Source organism: Dipodomys merriami, unplaced genomic scaffold (genome assembly GCF_024711535.1).
Source record: "Dipodomys merriami isolate MVZ:Mamm:240054 unplaced genomic scaffold, mDipMer1.0.p SCAF_3, whole genome shotgun sequence".
Classification (NCBI taxonomy): domain Eukaryota; kingdom Metazoa; phylum Chordata; class Mammalia; order Rodentia; family Heteromyidae; genus Dipodomys; species Dipodomys merriami.
This window is the reverse complement of record NW_027204492.1, coordinates 13,858,005-13,884,269: the sequence shown is the minus strand read 5'-3', so window position 1 is coordinate 13,884,269 and position 26,265 is coordinate 13,858,005. Positions and strand designations below refer to the sequence as shown.

Sequence of the window (26,265 nt, the reverse complement as noted above, 5' to 3'; positions counted from 1 at the left end):
CCAGCATCCAGTGGAGCTTTAGGAAGTCAGGCACACACTACACCCAGCTGTTAGTTGAGATGGAGTGTTGGGGACTTTTCTTCCTAGACTGACCTCAAACTTGTCATCCTGCCAAGTAGCTAGGATTACAGGTGTGAGTCGCCAGTGCCTGGCTTACTTTAATTTTTAATGGTGGTTGTGTTTAATAAGCAGCTCAAAAATGGCCCCTAAATTTTTAATTGATTCTCATAAACTAGTAAAAAGCTGACTAAAGTATATTACATCCTGGATCCACCCCACTTCTGAACTTAGATCACTTAGAGGCCATTTACATAGTCAGTTTGGTCCACAGCTTCAGTTGACTAGCTCATAGTTAGCACCAACTGCCAGCCATGTAAGTTTTCCACATTAAACTTCCAACACAGGCTCTCCTTCACCTATGTTCCGTTCCAGCTTCTATCTGACTGCAACTGCCTGGGAGATCCCTCCCAAGTGAGAATTGCTTAGTTGAGCTACTCAACACACAAAACTACAAGAGATAATGATGAACTGGGGTAATTTATTATGCATCCATAGATAACTACAACAAGGACTCACCGAATTTGCTCAAGAAAGACCAGATATTATCGTTGTTTTGATTGTTGCAATTATTTGCAGACCATTTGTAACAATATTTCAAGCAATGGGGAACCATTTATTCTGCAATTAATAGGTTGATTTTGTTTAGGGACATCAAATTGTTACACAATGAGTATAATTTATCCTGAATTTCCCTGAAAAACTTTATAACTCCAGATGAAAATTCTGTAATTACTTTCCACAGTATAGTTAGCCTCCCATTGGCCTGTTGTTTACTTTCATTCTGCCACAGCAGGGACTGTGTGAAGTGAAGTCGCACCATGGAAGGCCAAAGAATCATGACGAGGCAGCCCCAGAGATTCCATTTTCAACAAAGCTTGAACAATTTAATAAGAGCACTAGACAATCTGTGAATGAACACACTCTTTTATCTTACTTGTTATTTTCCTCTTAGGTTTCTTAAAGTTTTTTTTTATTAGTTGTGCGCAGGAGGGGGATCGTTGTGACATTTCCATACATGCATCCAATGTACCCGGATGAAACTCATCTTCTCCATCTCTCTTTCCCCTTCTTAAAACAATTTCAACAATGTATATAAAGTACTTCCATCATAATCACCCTCACTTACCCTCTCTGTTGGCCCTCTCCTTCCCATTGAAAAGCTGGCTTACTTTTCTGTCATGCATTTTGTGTTATTTATTTATTTTATTATGTGTAAGTAGTTGTTTAAAGGGGTCACCATTTAACAATTCAGTTTATGAACACACTATATCTTGATCAATGTTACTCTTTAGTCTCCCATCCCTTCTCTACTCATCCTTTCCTTCATTTTGCAGGATATATATTGAATTCTTGTTATTGTATAGAATTTTATGTCTTTTGGGTTGGGTGTGGTGCCAGTAATTTTGACAATTGGAAAGCTGGGGTAGGAAGATCTAAAATTAATTAATGAATTAACTTTTGTGCCTGTCATTTAAAAATGTACATTACTTGTACCAAAGGGTTTCAACATGGTAATTCACCTGTTAATTTTGTCAGATTAACCTCACCCTCATCTATTGCTCTTTTATTCCCTACTCTTAGTGATTTCTCACTTTCTTTAACTGGCCAGGAGATAGTTATTAATAGGTATAAAATATTAATTTAAGTATTATTGTGAAGGTAGTCCATCTCCTTCCATTTTGTTCCCAAAGACTTGGGGTCTTGGGCTACTCAGTTTCTAGTTAAGCCATTGTTGGGGTAAGGGGAGTAGAGACCACTTCTGTTAAGATTACTTAATTTCTGATAAAGAGGATAGTTTCTCATAGGGAAAAAAGAATTAAAAAGGGAAGAAAGACAGTCTAGCCTGTGTAGGTTGCATTATGAGGAGCTGGAGTCAGGGGACATTGAAAGAGAGAAAGTAAGAGAGAGAGGGGGAGGAAAGAAAGGAAGGAGGTAGAACCAGAGCTTCATAATTTTAATTTAATTAGGATTTTAGTTAGGACAAAATAACATTCTTTATTCTATCTTAGTTTATTATGCTTTGGCAGTACTAAGGTTAGAACACGGCCTTGAACTTGATAGCTAGGTACTCTATCACTTGTGCCGTACCCTTTGGGTTGTAGTTATTTTTCTAGTAGGGTCTGGTGGTTTTTGTTTAAGAGTTCCTGAAGTGCAATCCTCCTACTTACGCTTCTTACATATTTGGGATGACAGGTGCATACCACTATGTACTATCTATTTGTTGACATGGAAGTCTTACAAAATGTTTGCTTTGCTTGTGCTGACCTGGTACTGTGATCCTCCTAAACTCTGACTCTAAAGTTGTTGGGATTTCAGGCATAATCTAGATTTGAAAGTCCTGTATTTTAAAGATATGTACTAAAGTATTAATGGAATAAATGATATGACATCTGGGATTTTCCTTAAAATAACCTGGGGTAGGGGGAAAATACAAGATAAAGTAAATCAAATCAGATTAGCCTTTCAATGATACTTGTTGAAGTTAGGTGATTCATAAGGTACATGGGGATTCATTATACTATTCTTTCAACTTTTGTATGTGCTTAAAAATTTCCATAATAAAAAGTGAAGAAAAAAAGTGGGCGAGTTAATACCTATTGTTCTTCCTCTCTAGAAAAATCTCAATTAATTGCTTTTTATTATGTGGTCCACATTTGCTTCTTTTCTGTAAGATGATGGTTCTTGACAGGAAATTACAACCACCACCTTTGATTATGAAAACTTAGACATAATGTTTGCTGATATTTGAGTATAGGAGGCATCTACTTAATTCAATCCAATACTTGAAAGTCTTAACTTAATTAGAATCAAATTTCAAGATAATTCTTCAGTGACAAAAAGAGTTCCCTGGTGCATTTAACAAAAAGATTTGATGAATAAAAGCATGACTTACATGGTATTTTCTGGGACTAAATCTTTGTAAAAATTGAAGTCCTAATTTTTCTGTGTGTAAATTTGGTATGTATTACCATTTTATTGGTTTTCCTTTTTTGTGGCACTGAGTTTTGAACGCAGGGCTTCAGACTTGTTACACAGGTGCTCTATCACTTGAGCCACACTCCTATCCCTTTTTGCTTTAATTCTTTTTAAGATAGGGTCTCTTGTTTATGCCTGGATTGGACTGGACTCCTATTTATGCTTCCTGTTGTAGATGGAATAACAGGTGTTCACTACTATATTCAGCTTTTTCTTTTCATGTCTTTATTTTGTATATAAATTTGTATTCTTGGCTTTTTTTTTGTCGGTCATGGGTCTTGAACTCTGGGCCTGGGCGCTGTCCCTCAGTGCTTCAGCTCAAGGCTAGCTTTCTACCTCTTGAGCCACAGAGCCACTTCCGGTTTACTGGTGGTTAAATGGAGATAAGAGTTTTGTGGACTTTCTTGCCTGGGCTGGCTTTGAACCGCGATCCTCAGATCTCAGCCTCCTGAGTAGCTAGGATTACAGGCGTGAGCCACCAGTGCACGGCAGCTTTTTCTTTTGAGGTAGTGTCTTATGAACTTCTTTTGCCCAGGGTTGCCTGAACCCATTGTGTTTTTCTTCTCAGCTTCCCATGTAGGTGGGATGGTAGATGTGAGCTATTGGTCAAGAAAGGGGTCCTATGAACATTTTCTGCACTGAAGCATGAAGTTTCCAATATCTGCCTCTCAAATAGCTAGGATTATAAATGTGAGCCACTAGCACCCAGCAATGCCTTTCATTTTTAATGGGAAAGGGGCAGACCAGCATCACCCCAACTCAGTTTGGTAATATAGGCTGTGAGTTTCTAATTTGCTTCCCTCTAGAAAATGCAGATGATGTTGCCGAGCACATTTTAAACTTGATAAAGGAAGCTTCACTTCTGAATGAAGAAGAGACAAGGATAATTGTTTCTAAAGTGGCTGATATTTCAAAGTGTGATGAGATAAGTATGAAGCTAACCCAGATTATACTACAAATAATCAATGCAGTTTCAGAAAAACAAAGTGATGCGACATCCAATCTGCATCCAATGAGCAATGAGTAAGTAGTAACATCTTGGTAAAAGAAATTACTTCATAAAATTTAAAGGATTTATTAATACTTCCTTAGGCTCCAGTGGCACCAATGTAGATAGTCACGTATAGTTATGCAACCAAAACACAATATATTGCAATTTGCTTCAATCCTAGTTGGAAAATATGCCTTCAATTTTGAATTGAATACTAGTGAAAAAATAACTTTGAAATAAATACTTACCCCATGCCCAAACCTCCAACCTAGTTCTCCAACCCATTGCTTTGCCAGTATTCCACATTTCTATAAAAAAATGCGTCTAATCAGTGTTAATGAGAAAATGTTGGAAATTGTACTAGTTAGATCCTTCTAACTCACTGTCAACAATAACTGCTGCACATATACTTTTAAAAAATCTATTTAAACCTCCAGTGGAATCCATCTATTCCTATCTCTGTACTCATGTTCAGTCCCAGCATCAATTCTCTTCTGGCTAACTACAGTAGAGACCAGTATAGCCTCCTAACTGGTCTCGCTGCTTCCACTCTTGTCCCTCTATAGCAGCCAGGGCGATTGTTTAATGTGTATAACAGATCATGTATTGCTTTTAAAACCACTCAGTTGTGTGTCAAATAAAATCTAAACTTCTTAGAAGGCATATCAGATGCCTAAAGCATTTGATTTTATGGTAATTTCACTTAATTTGTCCATTTTTTTTGGATGTGTCCTAATATTACATCTGACTCTGTAGGCATGGAAACTATGGCTCACAGTGGTCATTTGGCTTTCCTAACAATGAATGTTTTGTTAAATACTACTACTACTACTACTACTACTACTATTACTACTATAATTTGGCATTACTGGGGTGTGAACTCAGGGCCTCATCCTTGCTAAGCAGGTACTTTGCCACTTGAACTACTTCAGTAGTTTCCTTTTTGGATTGGTTACTATATTTGAGAAACCATCTTACTTTAGGCACTGAACACTCTGGACTATGATCCTCCTGTTTGTACTTCCCTTTATCATTGAGAAGACAGGCACAGGTCACGGTGCCCAGTCAGTCATTGTACTTCCACTGTATACCTTGGGATGAGAGATTATGCACTCAACCATTGAGATAGATCTGGAGAATTTTTATGCCTAGTCTGGCCTTGAACCACAATTCCTCCACTTTTTACTCCCCAAGTAGCTATGATTATAGGTTTGAGCTACCACATCTGGCCCCACAGATATTACTCTGCCTGGTTCCAAAGCCAGAAATATTATTTGGGTGATACTGAGATTTGAACTCAGGGCCTTAAGTAATGCTATTAGCCCTTTCCGCTTTAAACATTTTAAAAAATATGTTTGAATAGGGTCATACTTTCCCCCCATCTGGCCTAGAATATCCTCCTATCTGTGCTTCCTGCATAATTTGGAAGACAGGCCACATAACATACTCCACCCTTCTTGATTTTTTAAATTGGTTGACACAAAATGTCACAAATGTTTTCTCCTGTGCTGGCCTCAAACTACAATCCTCCCAATTTTACCCTCCCAAGCTCTTATGTAATAATTCTTCAACAATGTAAGATGATAATTAGAGCACAGAGCAAAGTCTTTCAATGAGGAAATCTTGTGAGGAGGATGGGTTTTACATTAATGAAGTAGGAAGATTCTTCTTCACCCATGTTTCCTTGCAGAATTCTCAAGACAATCGAGCGTGCTGGTCACAAGATAGAGTTTTCAGGGAGGACGGCAAATATCACAGTGGGTGGGCTGGCTTTGGCTGTGCTGCGAATGGACCACAGGTTTGAAGGTATGGCCTTCAGCATCTGTTCCTATGAAGTCACAGCTCCTGAGGTGAGTGCAACTCTGAAAAGAACCAGGCAACCATTTCCAGGTATCATTCAGGAACTTCTTAGATGGGAGAAAAAACATTACTAGAATTTCTTTAGGGGATTTTATGAAAATACAAATATCCCAAGGAATTCTCATATAACCCTTGGTAGGCTGACATCTTAGTTGGAATGATGTCTGTGATATGCCAAATATGGCCTTGTGACCGAAAATCATCTCCTATGTCAATCATCACTTACGGAGTACTTACAATATATTGTGCATTGTGTTAGTCTTTTGTGAATATGTAAGAAAAACAAAACAGTTAAAATTTTGTCTAAGGATACACATCTTAATAATTAATTCATACCCATGTCTGTCTTGTAATTTTTTTCCCCTGAGTAAATATATGCAACTTGTCTAAAGAAATCTTTGTCAGCTGGGCACTGGTGGCTCACACATGTAATTCTAGCTACTTAGGAGGTTGAGATTTTAGAGTACTGGTTCATAGCCAGCCTGGGAAGGAAAGTCTGCGAGGCTCTTTTATATATTAAATTTTATTTTATTTTATTGTAAGGGTGATGTCAGAGGGGCTACAGTTACTTAAGTAAGGCAATGAGTCCATTTCTTGTTGAACATTGTTACCTCCTCCCTTGTTTTCTCCCACTTTCCTTCCCTGGCCCCCCACCCTGACTCCCTTCACCCACAAGTTATAAAATTCATTTCCAACATAGTGTCTAGTGAGTATTGCTGTTGCATTAGTTCACCCTTTGTTTTTTGTCTCACCATTTTGTTATTCCCTTTTCCTTCCCCAAATCATAAACATATATACATGACATAGAGTACCAAAAATAAAAATCAGTGACAACAGGGGATAAAGCAAAGGGAAAAAAATGAGAGAAAAGAGAAATAACTTCACAGAGTACATTGAAAAACAAAAACAAAATCAAAGAAACAAAAACTCTTGTTTCCCTATCTTGGAGTTCATTTCAGTTAGCATTATTTTATATGGTCATAGCTATTGAGCTACAGTGATCCTCTGCTAGGGATATCCTAGACATATTCTAATTATTACAAATAAGGGAAACCATGGAGCCTGTTTCTTTGGGTCTGGCTTACTTCACTTAATATGATTTTTTTCAAGTCTTTCCATTTCCTTACAAATGGGACAATGTCATTCTTTCTGATGGAGACATAGAATTCCATTGTGTATATATACAACATTTTCTTGATTCATTCATCTACTGAGGGGCATCTGGGTTGGTTCCATATCTTAGCTATGGTAAGTAATGCTGCAGTGAACATAGCTGGTAGCTTTAGTATGACCTTGTTTGTGATCATTTGGATAAATATCCAGGAGTGGGATAGCTGGGTCATAGGGGAGCTTTAGTCTTTTGAGGAACCTCTAGTGGTTGACAGAGTAGTTCAACCAGTTTACATTCCCACCAATAGTGTAGTAGAGCTCCTTTTTAGCCACATCCCTGTCAACATCTGTTTCTATTTCTTCATAATGGTGCAACAGTGATACTCACAAGAGAATATGTTGGAAATGATCTGTACCACTTGGAGAGGGGTGGGGGAGGGAAAGTGGGAGAAAAATGAGGGAGGACAGGAAATTACTCCCTACCTTACTTATATAACTCTCCTCTGTTCATCACTTTGACAATAAAAATAAAAAAATGTTCAGAGACAGTGCCCAGGCCCTGAGGTCAAGCTGTAGGACAAACACACACACACACACACACACACACACACACACACACACACACACACACACACACACACACACACACACACACACAAATACATGAAACATTTTTTGCATGCAAAGGATGAAAAAAAATTTGTTTCTTATTTTTTTTTAAATTTTTATTGTAAAGTTGATGCCCACAGGGGTTACAGTTACACAAGTCAGGTAATGAGTACATTTCTTTTTGAACAATGTCACCTCCCAGCATTTTTACTCCTGACTCCCTCTCCCACAAGTTGTATAGTTCATTTTCAATACAATGTCTAGTGAGTATCACAGATAAATTAGTTCACCCTTACCTTTTTTAAGGACAATCTCATTGTTTCTCTGAACTTGAACTTGGGATCCTCCTGCCTCTGACTTCTAAATACTGAGATTATAAGCATGTGCTACCATGCCTAGAAGTCTTCTGACAAATTTATTCTTTATTTGTTTTTACGTTGCTACAAATAGAGTAAGTTTTAAATTTGATTTTCCAATTATTTGCTGCTAATATGTAAAATGCAATTGATTATGTATAAAATATGTTATGTATAGTTTATTTATTTTCTATTACATATGCAATACAGGTTGACTGAGCATTTTTAATGTAAAAATCCAGAATCTAAAATTACTTTGTAATTTTGGATTTAGGAGCTTTTTAGACTTCTGATTGTCAAAGTCTATGCAAATATATGTTTGTAAATCCCTCAAAATCTGAAATATTTCAACTCCTAAGTATTTGTGGATAAGAGACTTCCTATGGACTTGCTGGGTTCATTTATTTCCAGTTGTTGTTTTGCAGATTCCTTAAGACTATACAAGCAAAAATCATCTATGTAGAGTTTTATACCTTCCTTTATTTCTTCTATGCATGTCTGTCTTCCTTTGTATACAAGGATCATGCATGCCATGGAATTTGATTCTAAGTGTGAGGGTGAATGTATATGTCTATCTGTGAGCAATCATGTCTTTTCCTGTGATCCTGAGTAGGATTGTGAATATATTTTTGTCTTTCTGTTTATGTTCACTAGACTTATGTCTTGACCTGTGATTCTTAATAGGTTTGTGTGTGTGTGTGTGTGTGTGTGTGTGTGTGTGTATGTGGATGTGGTGTGTTTATGTTTCTGTCAGTTTATGCATACATTCTAAATCATATTTTGGATTTGATTCTGAGTTTGAGTGTGTTTGTCTGGTTTTGTTTGTTTATCTGTGTGTGTATGTGTGTGTGTGTGTGTGTGTGTTTTCCAGGATCATCACTTGTTCTGTGATTTTGATTGTGTTTGAGTTTGTGTCTCTCTATCTGTGTGCACAAGGATCACGAACCTGGCCTGTAATTCTGAAGGTGTGTGTGTGTGTGTGTGTGTGTGTGTGTGTGTGTGTGTGTGTGTGTGTGTGTATGTCTATCTGTCTGTCTGTCTATCTATATACATGAAATCATGCCTGAGCATTGATTCTGAGTGTGAGTATGCATATATGTGTTTGTCTGTGTACATGCATCAGGATCATGTTTTGGCCTGTGACTCTTGGTTTGTGATTTCAAGTGTGAGTGTGCTTGTTTGTCTGTGTACACTAGAATCATGCCTTGGCCTGTGTTTCAGAAAATGTATGTCTGTGTACACTGGGATTGCATCTTTTTCTATGTTTCTGAGTGTTAATAGATGTGTATTTCTATAAACTCTAGGATATCTTGGCCTGTGCTTCTGAATGTGCATGTGTTTGTGCATGTGCATGCATGGGCAAAGGTATGGAGGTAGTATGGTTTATGGAGGTAGTTTCCAGTGTTAGGTGGGATACTTTGTGAAAAGAATAGGATGGGAAGTGAGTAAGATTTCATTCTGATGGCTGAGCTCTCTGAGTTTTTGTTTCCTGGTTTTTCTTGGCAGATTTACTTAGGTGATGTCCCTTTGGGGAAGGTTTTGGCTTCCATATATTTACCTAAATCACTGAGGGAAAGAATTCCTTTTAATGGCTTGCAAACTATTTTGTTCAGTTTTTTTGGCCAAACTTCACTCTTTAAGGTAAGTTCTTGCTTCTGATAACTGTCATGAACTAGGACATGGTGACTCATTGTAATTATAATCTCCTGCTACTTTCAAACTGTTCTGTTTATTTTAGAATATTCTCTCTGATTGATTCCACGAGTGCTATTTAGCACAAGCCCTGGCCCTCAACATGGATCAACATGTACTTTAATAATATTATACAGCTTTGGGTTTATTTTATTTTTTGTTGGTCATGGGGCTTGAACTTTGGGCCTGGGTGTTGTCCCTCAGCTCTTCAGCTCAAGGCAAATACTACCACTTGAGCCACCACGCCACTTCTGGTTTTCTGATCCTTTATTGGAGATGAGAGTCTCACAGACTTTCCTGCCTGGGCTGGCTTTGAATTGCAATCCTCAAATCTCAGCCTCCTGAGTAGCTAGGATTACAGGCATGAGCCACCAGCACCTGGCAATGTTATACTTTTTAACTTCTCACAGATTCTCAGCTTTGGAAGGGACATTAAGAATTATGTGATGATCATACAGAGGCCACATTCTCCTATGACCTTTTAATTTGCCAGTGCTCTCCCAGTCTTTCCTGCTTTATCAAAGTCACAGTACCCATTAAGGTGTGGGGGGGCACTAATTTACTCGCCACCTGACTACAGGCATTTCCCTGGATCAAAGAACCTTCTCTGAAGACTCTAGTAGCCACCCATGCTAAAACAGATAAAATGTGATACGTGACGATCATGGGTTCAGGAACCAAACTTGTGGAAAGCTCACTTTACCATGTACCTTAGTTTCCTCCTGTGTAAAGTTGAGTAGGAAGAGATGTTGAAGGACTAAGGAAGTTAATATCTACACAAAATACTATGTTGCCTGGCACCAACATATGTGGTTTGCATTGCTCTTATTAGTATCCTATCTTGGGTTTCTGCCTAACAAAAGGTCCATTCCTTCACATCATGCTATCTCCTCTAGCTGCGAGGAAGACAGCAATCAGATTTTAAGTGACATTGATGATGGTGAACACTATTGGTTGTTAATATTTACATTTATCATCTCATTTATTTCTCACAAGAAACAAAAACTTAAAGAGATAACTTAAAGATGTAACACAGGAATCAAATTCAGCATGTCTGACACCAAATTCATGTATACATAAAGTTAATGCTTTAATTTTTCCAGGTGTATTTCTGCTTCTAAGGAGATTATCCAAAACATTAGATTTGTAGTGGTCAAAAATTTACAGGTTAAATAAATCTGTGAATCTCTCTGGGAAAGAACAGTTCAAAATATACCATACACCTTTACCAACTCAAATATACTGTGCCACCGGCAACTATATCTGTTCCCTTGGAATTCTATAATCACTTGTCTGTAAGTTCTATTTATTCCTGTAGACCTAGCTGCAATACTACCCAGGAAGACTGCCTAGAACTAGTGAACCCCTCCTCTCTTTCTTCCCTGCTCCCTGGACAGAAGAGTTTTTAGTACACATAAAAATTTAAAATGTGCTGGGCGCTGGTGGCTCATGCCTGTAATCCTAGCTACTCAGGAGGCTTACATGTAAGGATCACTGTTCAAAGCCAGCCCAGGCAGGAAAGTCCGTGAGAGTCTTATCTCCAATAAACCACTAGAAAAGCGGAAGTGGTGCTGTGGCTCAAGCGGTAGAGCGCTTGCCTTGAGCTGAAGAATGCAGGGACAGCACCCAAGCCCAGAGTTCAAGCCTCACGACCCACCAAAAAAAATTTTTAATGTATTTTGTAGTTGTCTAAACCTTTTAATAGGCTTGTCACTTCTTTGTATCATCTGAGACACCATTATTTGTGTTCTTAATTTCACTTCTTTCTTTACAGGGCTGTGTTCATCCATTAGAACAAAAGATAAACTTGTTTTGCATAGATTTCACACTAATAAGCAATTTTTATTCACTAACACCTTCCACCAAAAGAGATTAGAGATCTTTACCAAAATTAGCCTACGGACGTCATAGTGCCAGAGGAAGAAGTATTAGAACTAGCCTGCCATCAAATTCAGAGCTTGGGGGCGGGGGGGGGGGGAGGCTTATGATAACTCACAGTGTCTCATGATCACATTTCACCAGTAAGGCCAGTGAAACCCAGAAAAGGGAAGGTACCTGTTAAGATGGCATAATGTATTGCTTTATTCATCTAGCAAATGTCCATCACATTCTTACCCTGTGTCATTTATGGAGCTAGATACTGGGGCTATAATGCCAAGCAAGACAGACATAAGGGCTGCTGTCATGGAAAGTACAGTGGAATGAGATTGAGTAGAAACTGGAAGGTTTCAGCACTGAAGGGGAACCTAGGTTGGGAATTTGGCCACCGGTTGCTGAGGAGAGAGTGTTTAAAGGCATAATACCTTTTACATATCTTTTTCTCCAGTCTCCAAATCTCACAGCCTTGCTTTTATAATGCTTCCTTTAACATCTTTTGATCAAAATCTTAACTGTCATTACAGCATATTACCTTTGAAATTGTTGATAAGAACATCTTGTACCTCCTCCTCCACGCCTCTACTAGTTAGCTGTGGTTCTCAGGGAGGTGAAATGCGCTAGGCAAGGACATAGTGTTATGAGGACTGTGTCACTGAAAAAGAGGACCTCACCGCTCATCATGAAGAGCAGGAATCACTTTAAGAGAGCCCTCAGCTTACAACTGAGAGTATGGGAGCTAGAAGTTGAAGGAAATGGCAGGTGTGGAGAAAAGAGGGCTTCAGAGCAGAGGGAACAGTTTGTGTAAGAGTTCAGAAGTGTAACAGGTAAAACTTGAGTCAAGGGCACAGAGGATAGGGGGGTTGAGAAATGATTCTGTTCCTTCCCCAGCAGGTCCACCATTTTGTAAGTAATAGAAATAAAGCCAGAAAAGAGGTCAATTAGGTACTTAGTTATTGCGGGTTACAATTCTTTTGTTCCTTTCTACCATAGAAAAAAGATATCTGTTAGGTTAATTGGGTGGGTAATTACAGATCATTCAGTCTATCCTTCCCCATGTCACCAATAGTTCAGGAAGCAGGAGGGGAGGTTCTTTTGACTAACAAGAGTGCATGGGCTAATACTTGGTCTTTTGAGTATGAGTCAGGGCCCTTTCCATTCTAGCTTACTGTTGATCTTCCTCTACATCAGGCTGTCCCCAGGGAACTACATTGGGAAGGGAGCACTAAGTTATTGTTAGTTTGGGATGAACACAACTGGTTATGAAACTAGAAGAGAGTTCTAGTGAAGAGCTTCCTAGTGGCTCAAGGTTGCATTCACAATTACCCAGGTGTCTAAATCTGTAGGGCTTCAGTGGGGTTAGTGAATGGGTACCATCCAGTATTTCTTCATGAATATATCACACCATTTTCATACCTCCTCTAGGCTTTCTTAGCAAGTCGGTAGTGGACATCCTTCCTCTCTATCCTGTCTTTCTCCATTCCTGTCTGTGGTCTCTTCAGATGTGCCTAAGAGGAGGCAAATGCTCAGCTGTCTTACCTTACCTTGCCCTTTAGTACTTTGGTCTCAAAATTAATTAGTACTCTCCATTACCTTTAAACCAACATTAATTAACCATCTGTGCTCTGTCATTTATTGGCTGTATTATATTTATACATTCTGGTATTGAGCCTGTCCAAGCCTCTGTTTATGAGAAAGTGTCTACATAATACCAGTGAGGAACTGAAGATTATATGCATGCCCAAAACACTTAAACAAAGTGTCATGGGCACACGGTAAATTATGTAATGTACAGTATTCTGTGCAGGAATTGCCAAGGCTCACAATGCCTGGGTTATGTCCTCCAAGGGCATAGTCTTAAAGGAAGGAGGTAACCATCCTTACAGACTTATTTCAAATTGGAAGTTGATCAGCCTGCTTACATCTCCAGTGAGCACAGAACAGGGAGTGGTTTATAGCTAATCCATGATAAAGTTAGAGTCTTATAAGGAGAGATTCTCTTTATAAAGATGGATGAGGATTATAATTAGAGAAGTTGTGAACTGTTAGCAGCTGGAGAGTTGTCCAAGTAGGAAATAATTCTTTTTTGTTGCTTGTGCAATAGTAAGGTACAAGTACAAAAGCATGTTAATTGGCTTGGTTGGATAGATAATGGGAATGTATGGATGGGTTAATGACTTTTTCTAGTTCAGTGTAATTGAGACTTTATGTGAAGAGGGGAGATGAGCTGATCTCTGAAAAGTCAGTTCTTAATTTGTGTATTTATTTTCCATATTTCTGAAACTAATACTATTCATAGCACTTCATAGATTCAGATTGACAACAATGACTATGTAAGAAATTATGAATTTAGGGCCTAAATTCATCTTCTTTATGTTTCCTATACAGATAAAAAATGCCACTAAGGCATTAACCACATATGTTGTGAGTGCCAGCATATCAGATACATCCATTCAAAACCTGGCTGATCCAGTGGTTATCACTCTGCAGCACATTGATGGAAACTGGGTAACATAGCCATTTTTGTTTGAGGACCAAATTACCTCAGAAATCCTCTTCGATTTTCTTGTTAAAAATAATTGGTTAACATATATAATGAAAAGATTTAAGGATGCTTGTTCCATTCTAAGTAGCAGAGATGTGATATAACTGGGGCATGTAGAAATAATGTTATGTTCTAAAGTGATAGCAATAGCAAATGGTGGGCATTCTAACATTATGACGCATCGACAAAGCAATGACTAAGGATAGATGGGCCTCTTGGTTGTACTATCAAGCTTAATAACATTTGACTCCATATATGTTTGAGGGAGGCAAACAATTTCAATCAAAACAACTGAACCTTTGTATTCTTGGGGCTTCCATGAAAAGCATTACATTGTGTATTAATTATCATCAAAGGACTAAAACCATAGTCATACAGCATAACATAAGGCATACATTACTAAATGATCAAATTTAGCCCTAGTATAAGAATGAATTACTATTCCATTCTGTGATGTTAATGTGTGTCCAGTGTGAAGTCTTCCTTAATTTGCAATCTAAAAGTCCGTATGGTGTAACATATTTTTCACTAGTCTTGCTTCTAGAAGAAAAAGAGGGAGAGTAAGAGAGGGAATCTAGAAAACAGATACCAAATAAAACATGTTTAGATGGGTAACATCTCTCATTTGGGAGCTCTCAAAATCAACCCCAATAACTGTTTCTTGCCTCCAGTTTCCAGTAATGTTCAATAGGCTTAATAAAGGCGGAAACTCAATCTTCTGTCAATAAGATTTGTTCTAAGCTTTGAGCCTTCAATTCCGGAGCTCCATAAAAAACAGCTGCTACACATCAGTCCTGCCTGACTAGCCACAGCCTCCTGGATCATGATCTGGGAACATGACAAATTCCAAGTATTTTGAATGATACATGCCAGATCACCATGCAGTGACATGCTGTCTTCTTGGTGATAAATGCAGGATTACATGGGGGTTGAGCTTAAAAACAATTCAAAAAATAGTCTGAGTATGTGTGTGTATATGCATGCACACACACCCATATACATATCTACTAACTAAAAATGAAAACATTTTGTGTGTATTTGTTACTATGTGGTAACCCTCTCAAGAATAGATGTTTACCTCTGATTTCTTTTTTCCTTATCAGAATTATGATCAAGTTTATTGTGCCTTTTGGGATTTTGCCACTAACAGTAAGTGTTTTTAGGAGCAAACTTAACTTTGCCCTCATCGTTTTCCTATTTGGTAGTTGAAGGGACATGCCTTGTCTTGAAGTCTTGGTCTTATTAGATCCTACAAAGCACAGTGAGTAGACTAAATATCAGATATAATTTTCATAGCAAATTAAGGCAAGGAAATTTAAGGAAAATTCCTTTTTGCTAAGACAATTACTAGGACAATTACTAAAATCATATAACTTAGAGGTGTGCAAAGTTGGGAGAAAGAAACTAGAAGACCCAGTGCAGAGTAGCTTTGAGCTATTCAAAGCAAATTGAGAAATGATCACATGACTCCTTATCTACACTTACCTATGGAAATTTGCAAAGCATAATATCACCTTCTTCCTCTTCCCACCCTTTCGAAAGCCACCGTGTGACCTTTGATAGGCATTTACTATCTTAGGGCTCCATTTTGTTTAATGTTTTCATTAAGGTGATGAGACTTCTCGATTGGACCCTAAGAGCCCCTCCTCTTTGGGTAAATACGAGTATTTGGTGACAGTCCAGTTAAAGGAGATGACTGCTGTGTTTCTCTAAGGTTTGCTATCTCCACTGGAATGTCTCGTGCTACCATCAAATATCAGAGAATTCCTACATAGGATCAACTTCCCCTGCAATGCCAGGCCTGGCTATGAGATGCTCCTTCTCTCTGTGGAAACTCTTCCTTGGGAATTTCTTTTATTTCACTATCTTTAATATTCTAGGAGAAAAGGAAAATCCTATCCCCTCTAAGCTTCCTAGGATGCAGAACTACCCCCCTTTCTGAAAAAACAGAAACAACACTCTCCTTGCCTGGTCTCTTCCAAATCTCTCAGGAAAAGAGCCCTGTAAAATGATGTGCCTTGTCCCAACAGCTTCAATAAGTTGACCTCTGTGCTCATGAATGCCAACTGGTGAATATCCCCAGAGTGTCTTTTGCTCCTGACTTTCTAGCCTGTAGACCCCAAACTTCTAGGAAAAAAAAACAGATTAAGATCTGATACACAATTCTGACCATATGAGAATCCCTGCCCTGAGAAAAACCCTTTTGGTCAAATGCTATGCTGGAAGTTCTATGCTAAGTTTCCTCTAGGCCCAGGATTGGCAGGCAATGGCAGATGACGGCTTCAGAACCCTAAGTATGCTCAGGAGAAGCCATTCAGGTGTCTCGTAGACCAGATGCCCTAACTGGGCATTCTAGACAATAATCTGGCTTGGGCATGAAGCATTTGAAATCTTTTAATTTCTAGGTTGAACTGGCTGTTGCAAGTTTCTTATCCAATACCACTAAATAGGTTCAAGTGCTAGCCTATATTCCACAGGTTTATGCCTTTCACACATTTCAAGATCATCCTGTTTCCTCTGTTCTGCCACCAGCATGGAAGAACTGTTGTTCATAGAGTCTGCCCTAATCTGTAGAGGGATGGATGGTACATGAATAGGAAAAGGGACAGACAGAAGTTATGCCATATATGAATCCCCTCCCAAGTCAATTTATTCTATTAGACTTAATTTACTTTTGGTATTCAATTTTATCTTTCTGTCTTAACCAACAATGCTAATTATAACACACGTTTGGATGGTGCATATAATGAAAAGTTAAACATTTCTGAGAAATTTAAAATTGCTTTGAAATTCCCTTCTGTCCCTGCAGATGGGCTAGGTGGATGGAATTCATCAGGCTGTAAAGTAAAAGAAACAAATGTGAATTATACAATCTGTCAGTGTGACCACCTCACCCACTTTGGAGTTTTAATGGTGAGTCCTCTCTTCATCACACCTCTATGGAGTTTTGAAACTTGTGTTTGATTCAGACTTGCAATGTATTTAAGAACTAAGTTATGGAAAACGTGTTATATAAGCAGAAAAGGCCTCCTCTCCTTCTATCTTGCTCATCCAAAGTACAGAGATTGAAACAGATCTATACTTTTCTCCTTATAAGATTAATGCATGTTATTTAAATTTCAACCATACAGAAAAGGTCCTCATAGCACCCCTCCTGAGAGATTACTACCTCTGACAGTGTATTACGTATAGTCATTTACATTAATTGTATATGTTTACATATGTTTTTGTTTTATAAAAGTGGGATCCTAGACAGGCTCTGGTGGCTCATGGCTGTAATCCCAGTGCCCAGGCCCTGACTTCAAGCCCCAGGATTGGCACCAAAAATAAAAGTACAATCCAAATTTTCTTTTTAAAAATTTTATCTTTCGGAACATCAATAGATGGTACAAGGGGGTTACAATTTAACATGCCCATATAAGTATCCACTGACTGCTTCTTGATCAAAGCCACCCTTCCATCATTCTTCCCAATCCTGCTTGTTCTCTCCCTCAGACTCATTGCACATTTCACACTTCCTTCATATTTTGAGTACTTTATTTTCCATTTAGCTGTGCATAACATATTTGTCCAGTTCAATTTTTAAAGTACTTGTGAGGTATAGTAGCAATGTATGGACTTAATGAATGTAACCAGTCACCAGTTGGTTGATTTTGAGCTCCTTTCCTCTATTACGAGCTTTGTCTTAATACCCATCCTTATTTATTTATCTTAAAACACCAAGGAAAGTATTCCTGTAGGATAAGTTAATAGAAATAGAATTATTAGATTAGCAGGCACAAACATTAAAGTTTTTAATCTTGAAAATAATTAAAAATAAATAAAATAAAACTTTAAGCCTAGCTCAGAAGGCTCATTGGCATTATCCTAGGTACTTAGGGGACTGAAATCTGGAGGTTCTCTGGTCAAGGTCTACCTTAGAGATTTCTGGAGGGTCAAGGGCACCATTAGAGATTCCATCTCCAAATTAACCAGCAAAAAGTTGGGCCCAGATTTCAAACCCTAGTATTAGGCAGAAAAATTAATAGTTGCTGTCAAGTTGAAATATTTAAAAGATGTATTTTCTGTGCGTATGCACAGGTTGCTCGGACTTGAACTCAGGACTAGGGCACTATTCCTTAGCTTTTCTATTTCTGCCCCTTGAACCACAAGTCCACTTCTGGATTTTTGTTGGTTAACTGGAGGTAGGAGTCTCACAGATTTCTTCGTATGGGCTGGTTTCAAATAACAATCTCAAATCTCGGCCTTCTAAGTAGCTAGAATTACAGTCATGAGCCACCTGTACTTGGTTACAAAGATCTGTTTTAAAATATCTGTAATTCTTAACCTAATAAAAGTCATGTATACTGAGCTGAGCCTTAAAGTCTCAGAATCACTGTTAACTTTCTTAGTTCCTTCACTCCCATCAGAACTTGTTGTTTTCCTTCCAAATGATTCACAAATGTCTCCCTTCTTTTCTATCTACACACAAGTAATTTCTTAGTTCTTAGTTTACTCTCTATATACTGATATATGAATGTGTCCTATGTGAACTCTCTTTACAACAAATGGTGGGTTCTTTGAGGGCTGGGAAGCTTGAAGGAAGTGTTACTTCTTTGTTTTAGTATTTTAAAAACAGGGTCTTGCTACATAGCTCAGGCTCTCCTCACATTTCCTATGCAGATCAGGCTAGCTTTAAACACACTGTCCTCCTGCCACTACTTCCCAAGTGCTGAGATTACAGCATTTGCTACCATAGCTAGCCGGACAATCTATTTTATATATTTTTCTTTTTTAATAAAATTATTGTAAGGGTGATATACAAGGGGATTACAGTTATGTAAGTAAGGTAATGAGAACATTTTTTAAATCAAACATTGTTACCTGCTCCTTCTTTTTCTCCCACTTCCCCCCCAATTCCCTCCCCCCCCCAAGTTCATCTCCAACATAGTATCTTGTGAGTATTGCTGTTGCATTGGTTCACCCTTTGTCTCACCATTTTGTTATAACCAGATCAGATAAACATATATATGAGACACAGGGTACCAAAATCAAAAACAGTAACAACAGAAGATAAAACCCGGGGGGGGGGGGGGAGAGGAGAAAAAAATGAAGGGAAAAAGAAATAGCTTTACACAGTACACTAAAAATAAAAACAAAAAGAAGCCCCCTCCAAAATAAAATACCTAGGAGTTATGCAAAGAAGTAAAGGACCTCTATGATGAAAACTTTAAAAACTTGAAAAAAGAAATTAAAGCAGAACTAAGGAAGTGGAAAAACCTCCCATGCTCCTGGATTGGGAAGATTAAAATCGTGAAAATAGCAATACTGCCAAAGGCTATCTACAAATTCAATGCAATACCTATCAATATCCAAACCTCATTCTTTAATGCAATAGAAGAAGCAATCCAAAAATTCATATGGAACAATAAAAGACCCCGAATAGCAAAAATGATCCTTAGCAGAAAGAGCAGTGCTGGAGGAATATCAATACCAAACTTCAAACCCTATTACAAAGTTACAGTAATCAAAACAGCTTGGTACTGGCACAAGAACAGACCTAAGGATCAGTGGAATAGAACTGAAGACCTAGAAATGAACCTGCAGACCTATAGCCACCTAATCTTCGATAAGAGAGCCAAAAAGTAGGAGATGGAAGAAAGATAGCCTCTTCAGCAAATGGTGCTTGCAAATTGGTTAAACATCTGTAGAAAACTAAGTTAGATCTTTATATATCACCCTGCTCCAGAATCAGTTCCAAATGGATCAAAGACCTCGAAGTAAAGGCAGACACTCTGAACGTATTACAGAAAGGAATAGGTGAAACTCTAGGGCTCCTTGGAACAGGCCAAAATTTTCTTAATAAAAACGCAGAAACACGATAAATCAGAGAAAGGTTGGACAAATGGGATTGCATGAAACTGCAGAGCTTCTGCATATCAAAGGACATAGCTAGCAGGATCAATAGAAATCCCACAGATTGGGAAAAGATTTTCACTATCCATACAACAGACAAGGGTCTCATCTAAAATATACCTGGAACTCAAAAAATTAAATCCCCCAATAACAAATCTTCAAAGAAACAACTGCCCAATAAATAAGTGGGCTGGCTTCTCTGAAGAGGAAATAAGAATGGCCAATAGACACGTGAAGAATTGCTCAATTGAGATTCCACCTCATCCCAGTTAGAATGCCTATAATCAAGAAAACTAGAGTTGCTGGAGGGGATGTGGCCAAAAGAGAATGCTACTACACTATTGGTGAGAATGTAAATTTGTTCAACCACTCTGGAAAGCAGTATGGAGGTTCCTCAAAAGACTAAACAAGGGCTGGGAAGGTGGCTCAGTGGTAGAGTGCTTGCCTTGCATGCCTGAGGCCCTGAGTTTGATTCCTCAGCACCACATAAACAAAAAGAAAAAAGCCGGAAGTGGTGCTGTGGCTCAAGTGGTAGAGCGCTAGCCTTGAGATGAAGAGCTGAGGGACAGTGCCCAGACCCAGACAGAGTTCAGGCCCCACGACCAGACCCCCCCCCCCAAAAAAAAAAAACTAAACAAAAAACTACCCTATGACCAAGCAATCCCATTCTGGACATTTACTCAAATGACCACAGACAAGGTTACACTAAAGCTACCAGCACAACTGTGTTTATCACAGCATTATTTACCATAGCTAAGATATGGAACCAACCTCAGTAGATGAATGGATCAATAAAATGTGTTACATTTTCACAATGGAGTTCTATGCTTCCATCAAAAAGAATGACATCACCACATTCATAAGGAAATGGAAAGACTTGGAAAAATCATATTAAGTGAAGTAAGCCAGACCCAAAGAAACATAGGTCCATGGTTTTCTACATTTGTGATAATTAGTATATGTCTAGGATAATCCTAGCAGAGGGTCACAATAGCTTAATTGCTATGTGCATATGACCATTTTTTTCTTTTCTATGAAAATTAAACAAATAAGAGGTACTCAATATTTGTGAGAACTGAGGGGTACTATCATTGTCTTTTGCTTGGTAGGCAAGTACTCTAACACATGAGCCATACTCTAATCTCTTATTGCCTTATTTATTTTTCACAGAGAGTCTGGCATTTTCCCCAGGCTGTCCTCAGACTATGATCCTCCTACCTATGGCCTCCTACCTAACTGAGATCATAGCCATCAGCCACCATGTCAATTTGTTCTTTTTTTTTTATTTTTTTTTATTTTATTTGAGAACATACTGTACAGAGGGGCTACAATTACATGGGCAGGATAATGCATACATTTCTTACCAAGCATTGCAGCCTCCTCCTTTGTTTACCCTTTACCGCCCTTCCCAGCCTCCCCCCTCCCCCCACCCAATTATACCCCCCTCCCCCCCCCACACCGACATTGCAATTTGTTCTTTTGAGATAAGGTTTCCCTAACTTTTTGCCTGGACTGGCCTCAAACCAAAATTTTATTGTTTAGCTCCCTCCCAAATGGCTAAAGAGTCAAAAGTTTCATGCTCATGTTCTAGCTTTTTCTGAAATTGGCTTTGTGGTTTTTGTTTGGAACATAGATTTTTCTTCTGAAATGTGAATGCTTGAAAGATACTAGCATTTCTCAGTCTTGACACTATTTCTGGTTAAACAATTATTTGACCCATATGTGTCAACCAATTATGTGCATTGTGAGATGTTCTGAAGCCTCCTACTATACTCCAGTAGTACCTTCCCTACTTTTTTTTTATTTTTTATTTTGAAAATACCGTACAGAGGGGTTACAATTACATGGTCAAGATAATGAGTACATTTCTTATCAAGCATTGTTGCTTTTTCCTTTGTTTCCCCTTCTTATCCCTTCCCATATCCCAACCCTCCACCCATATCCTCCCCTTCCCCCACCCCCATCCTGGCCAAAGTTGTAAAGTTCGTTTTTCGACATAACGACTTGTACATCTCATTGTTGCAATGGGTCCACCTGTATCCCTAGTTAAACAATTTGTTTTTTCCCTTCCCCTTCACAAATTATAAAAACACCAAATACAGTGAAAGCAGGGGTTATACCGTGGGGGAGGGACAACAAAGAAATCATCTTATAAATATGTTAGAAACAATTGCATGAAAGTAAAAAAACATTTGAATACATATCTTGGGGTTCATTTCACCAAAAATTAACATATCTGACCTTTTCTGCTTGTCTCAGACATATACTAGTTATTACAAATAAGGGAAACCATGGGGCCTATGTTTGGCACCTTCCCTACTTGTTACAAACCAAACTGTCCCTACATACTATCAAATGTCCTGAAGGGAGGGACAAAATTCCTTTCAGCTAGAAGTCTTCCCGAGAGTAAACCAGGAAAGTGTACTTGTACATTGAAATAATTTTGAGTCCATTTTATATCTCTTTTTTTGTTGTTGGTGGTGGTCGTGGAGGCTTGAACTCGGGCTGGGCGCTGTCCCTCAGCTCTTCAGCTCAAGGCTAGTGCTCTACCACTTGAGCCACAACACCACTTCCGGTTTTCTGAGTGGTTTATTGGAGATAAGAGTCTCATGCACTTTCCTGCCCGAGCTGGCTTTGAACTGTGATCCTCAGATCTCACCCTTCTGAATAGCTAGGATTACAGGCGTGAGCCACTGGTGCCCCGCATGTCTCTTTTTGAAACTCACATTAAGGACCTACTAGATTGTTACCATGGATTTCTAAGGTTCTCATTGTGTTTTAAGTTTTTAAACATGATGTAGTATCTAAGAAAAAGGAACTTTTTTAATGTTCCGTGTAGTGTTTGATGATTCTTAGATCAGATAATGATTCATTTTGCATCCCAAATTCAAATCTATTAACTTGATTATATTTTAAGTGTATAACATGTTAATGACAATGAAACCAAGGGCAAAATGTTATTCCAGTCTTGTAGATGGCTATTCATGCCCTGTACACATCCAGTTGTATTGGGTATAGTCAATAGTGTATGATCTTATCATGCATCCAGCTATATAATCTGGTTATATAAGAGCTATACAGAGATGAGAACTGCCCGTTAACTGGAAGAATTCTACTATAAACTTCCTCTGGTAGATGTGTAAAACATAACACATTGATTTCCTAGGATTTATCCAGGTCTACAGTGGATGCAGTGAATGAACGGATATTAATGATTATAACATACACCGGATGTGGCATCTCCTCCATTTTCCTGGGAATTGCAATGGTGACATACATAGCTTTTCAGTAAGTGATACAGCCTTGCTCTAAGTTTAATTTGATTTGATGGATACTATTGACATTGTAGCCCTGTTAATTTCACCAGTACATCACATTAAAAGGAGGTTAGATCACTGGATGATTAAGTGGGTAGGTTAAAGACAATACAAAATAATGGTCACCTCTGAGAACAATGGACTGGGGCTTGAACTGAAGACTTCATACCATTAACGCCATGCTTCCAGCCCTGAAGCTCTCTTGTGCTTGTCCTGGGGCTTGTTCTCAGGGCCTGGGTGCTGTCCCTGAGCTTTCATGCTCCTGGCTAGAGCTGTACAACTTAAGCCACATTTCCACTTTCAACTTTTTGGTGGTTAATAGAGATTAAAAAAAATCTCATGGACTATGATTATAGTCATAAACCACTGGTGCCCAGAATAAAATTTTTTTAATCTGATTTTAATAGAGAGAGTGTTCAAGATAGGAATAGGAAATTTTCTCTACCGGGATGCAAGAACACTGACTTCAAAAAGTCAATTAACTAGACTTCATTAAAAATCAAACCTTTCTTTATCAAAAGACATCGTAATGATAGGGAAAAGACCAACCACAGATTGAGAGATATTTACAAGGAATATAAGCAGACCCTAGGTAACCACAGTTATATGATTCCAAGGAGATCACTCTTGAAGAAAGTCAATGAATGATCAGGGTGCATAGTGGATGTTTGCTTCATTTATTCCCACAATGCAGCCAACTTTTGCTAAAGACATACCACCTTTCAACAAATCTCAAATTTTCACTTTAGCATTTAAAGATAGCCCACTAACTTTTACCTTGAATTTTAGTTTTTTTTTAATTTTGAAAAGCATTTTTTCACAAATTGTGAGAAGCATAAGTGTACCCTTTGAGTTGTTGAAATGTGCTACTACTTGTTATTGTTTTAATTTTTCTTCTTTTTTTTATTGTGAAAATACTGTGTCTTATTTCATTTTTGAGACAGCTCTCACTAACATAACCCAGGCTGGCCTCTGACTCTCAATTCTTTTACTTTTGCCTCCCCCAAAACTTAAGATTACAGGCATACATGACCACACCCAACATCTAACTTTCTATCTGAATGAAAGTTTTGCAGGTCTGTAGCGTGTAAAGATCCACTGAGGGCTTTCTTAAGACCGCTGCATATTATAATTTGCCTCAGTTAAAGACATTCACAAGAGCCAGGTGCCAGAGGCTCACGTCTGTAATCCTAGCTACTCAGGAGGCTAGGACCCAGCAAGAAAAATCTATTTTTAAAGTTAGAAGACTCTGGGCCAATTTCCAAAATGAACTTTGTGTTTGGATAGCGAAACCTAAGGGCATATTTCCATGGTGACAAGCCCTGCTGTTATCTTTTGAAATATTCAAATAACTCTACTTCAACTGCTTTCCGTGGTCATTTTACTATTTACTTATCTCTAGATACAGTCTGCTAAACTGATGATGATAGAATTTCACCATGTAGGAAACTCCTTCTTTCTTTCTAAATGAGAAAAAACAGGGGCTGACTAGTTGAGAAAAACTAATAATTCTATTTGTATAAATCACCATATTTCAATATACTTGACTCTAGCTAGAAAGACAGGGGGAAACTCGAAAATTCAATATATGTAAGGTAAGATGAATACTTCTATTTAATTCTTTGGAGAGAGGATCTTGCTACATAGTCCAAGTTGGCTTAGAGCTAGAAATCCTTCTTCCTCAACATTTCAACTGTTAGAATTATAGGTAAGTACCACTCTCCCTGATGAGTAATTTAATGGTGTTAAGTAGTGTTTTGTTCTTTTTAATTCTTACTACACAGGTAAGGATGCAGAACCTACCTCAATAAATATTGTGCTTTCTTTTTAGTAAACTTCGAAAAGATTATCCTTCCAAAATTCTGATCAATCTGTGCACAGCACTACTGATGCTAAACCTGGTATTTCTGGTCAATTCCTGGTTGTCATCATTTCAGAAAGAAGGACTTTGCATCACAGCTGCAGTAGCACTGCATTACTTCTTGCTTGTTTCTTTAACTTGGATGGGCCTGGAGGCCGTTCACATGTATTTTGCTCTAGTCAAAGTCTTCAACATATACATTCCACATTATATCCTTAAATTTTGTGTCGCTGGTTGGGGTAAGTATAGCTTTCCTTTACCTGAATTTCGTTCTTTAAAGCCTATGCATCTTTATTATTTCTACTCTTTCTTAGTCTGTTTTGTACTGTATAACAGAAAATTGGAGATTAACTGATTTTGGCTCTACTTGGATTTAAATTCAGGGCCTTGTGCTTGTTTGGCTTGCTTGCTTAGTTTGTCCGCTACCATTTGAGCCATGATTCTATCCCAGCTTTTTGCTGTTTGTTTTGAAGATGAAGTCTCATGATTTTTTTTCCTCAGACTGGCTTTAAACTGAGATAGAGTTATAGCATGAGCCAATAGTGCTTGGTTGAGACTGTGTCATTTATAAGACATGTATTTTTTTTTCAGTGCATATTTTTTTATTGTGAAAATACTGTACAGAGGGGTTACAATTACATGGGCAAGATAATGAGTACATTTCTTATCAAGCATTGTTGCCTCCTCCTTTGTTTCCCCTTCCCATCCCTTCCCATCCTCCCCCCCCGACCCCCCACCGAATCCTCCCCCCCCCAAAGTTGTAAATTTCATTTTTGACATAATGACTTGTACATCTCATTGTTGCAATGGGTCCACCTGTATCCCTATTTAAACGATTTGTTTTTCCCCTTCCCCTCCACAAATTATACCGACATCGTATTCTTAAGTTCTAGAGCTGGAGAGTCCAAGATCAAGTGGACTGTATCTTGTGAGGAGTGTTCTCTGTTATAACATAGTAGAAGGCATCAAATGAGAGAGAAAAAGAGAGAGAGGAGAGAGGAGACAGAATTTTTCCTTTTACGTGCAATCTATTTCTGGAACTCAGTCTTGTAACAACAGTATCAATCCATTCACAAGGACAGAACCTTTATGACCTAACCAATTCTTAAAAATTCTAC

General features: G+C 38.3%; 1 protein-coding gene across 1 annotated transcript in view; it reads left to right on the top strand.

Moving 5' to 3' along the window:
- Adgrg4 (adhesion G protein-coupled receptor G4) overlaps positions 1-26,265 on the top strand; it is a 106,423-nt gene that overhangs the window by 62,535 nt on the left and 17,623 nt on the right. The window contains exons 11-18 of the mRNA XM_070038905.1: positions 3,843-4,059; positions 5,718-5,877; positions 9,469-9,603; positions 13,918-14,037; positions 15,178-15,223; positions 16,884-16,987; positions 23,136-23,257; positions 25,118-25,386. Coding sequence (XP_069895006.1) covers positions 3,843-4,059; positions 5,718-5,877; positions 9,469-9,603; positions 13,918-14,037; positions 15,178-15,223; positions 16,884-16,987; positions 23,136-23,257; positions 25,118-25,386 — 1,173 coding nt within the window. The remainder of the gene's footprint in view (positions 1-3,842; positions 4,060-5,717; positions 5,878-9,468; positions 9,604-13,917; positions 14,038-15,177; positions 15,224-16,883; positions 16,988-23,135; positions 23,258-25,117; positions 25,387-26,265) is intronic.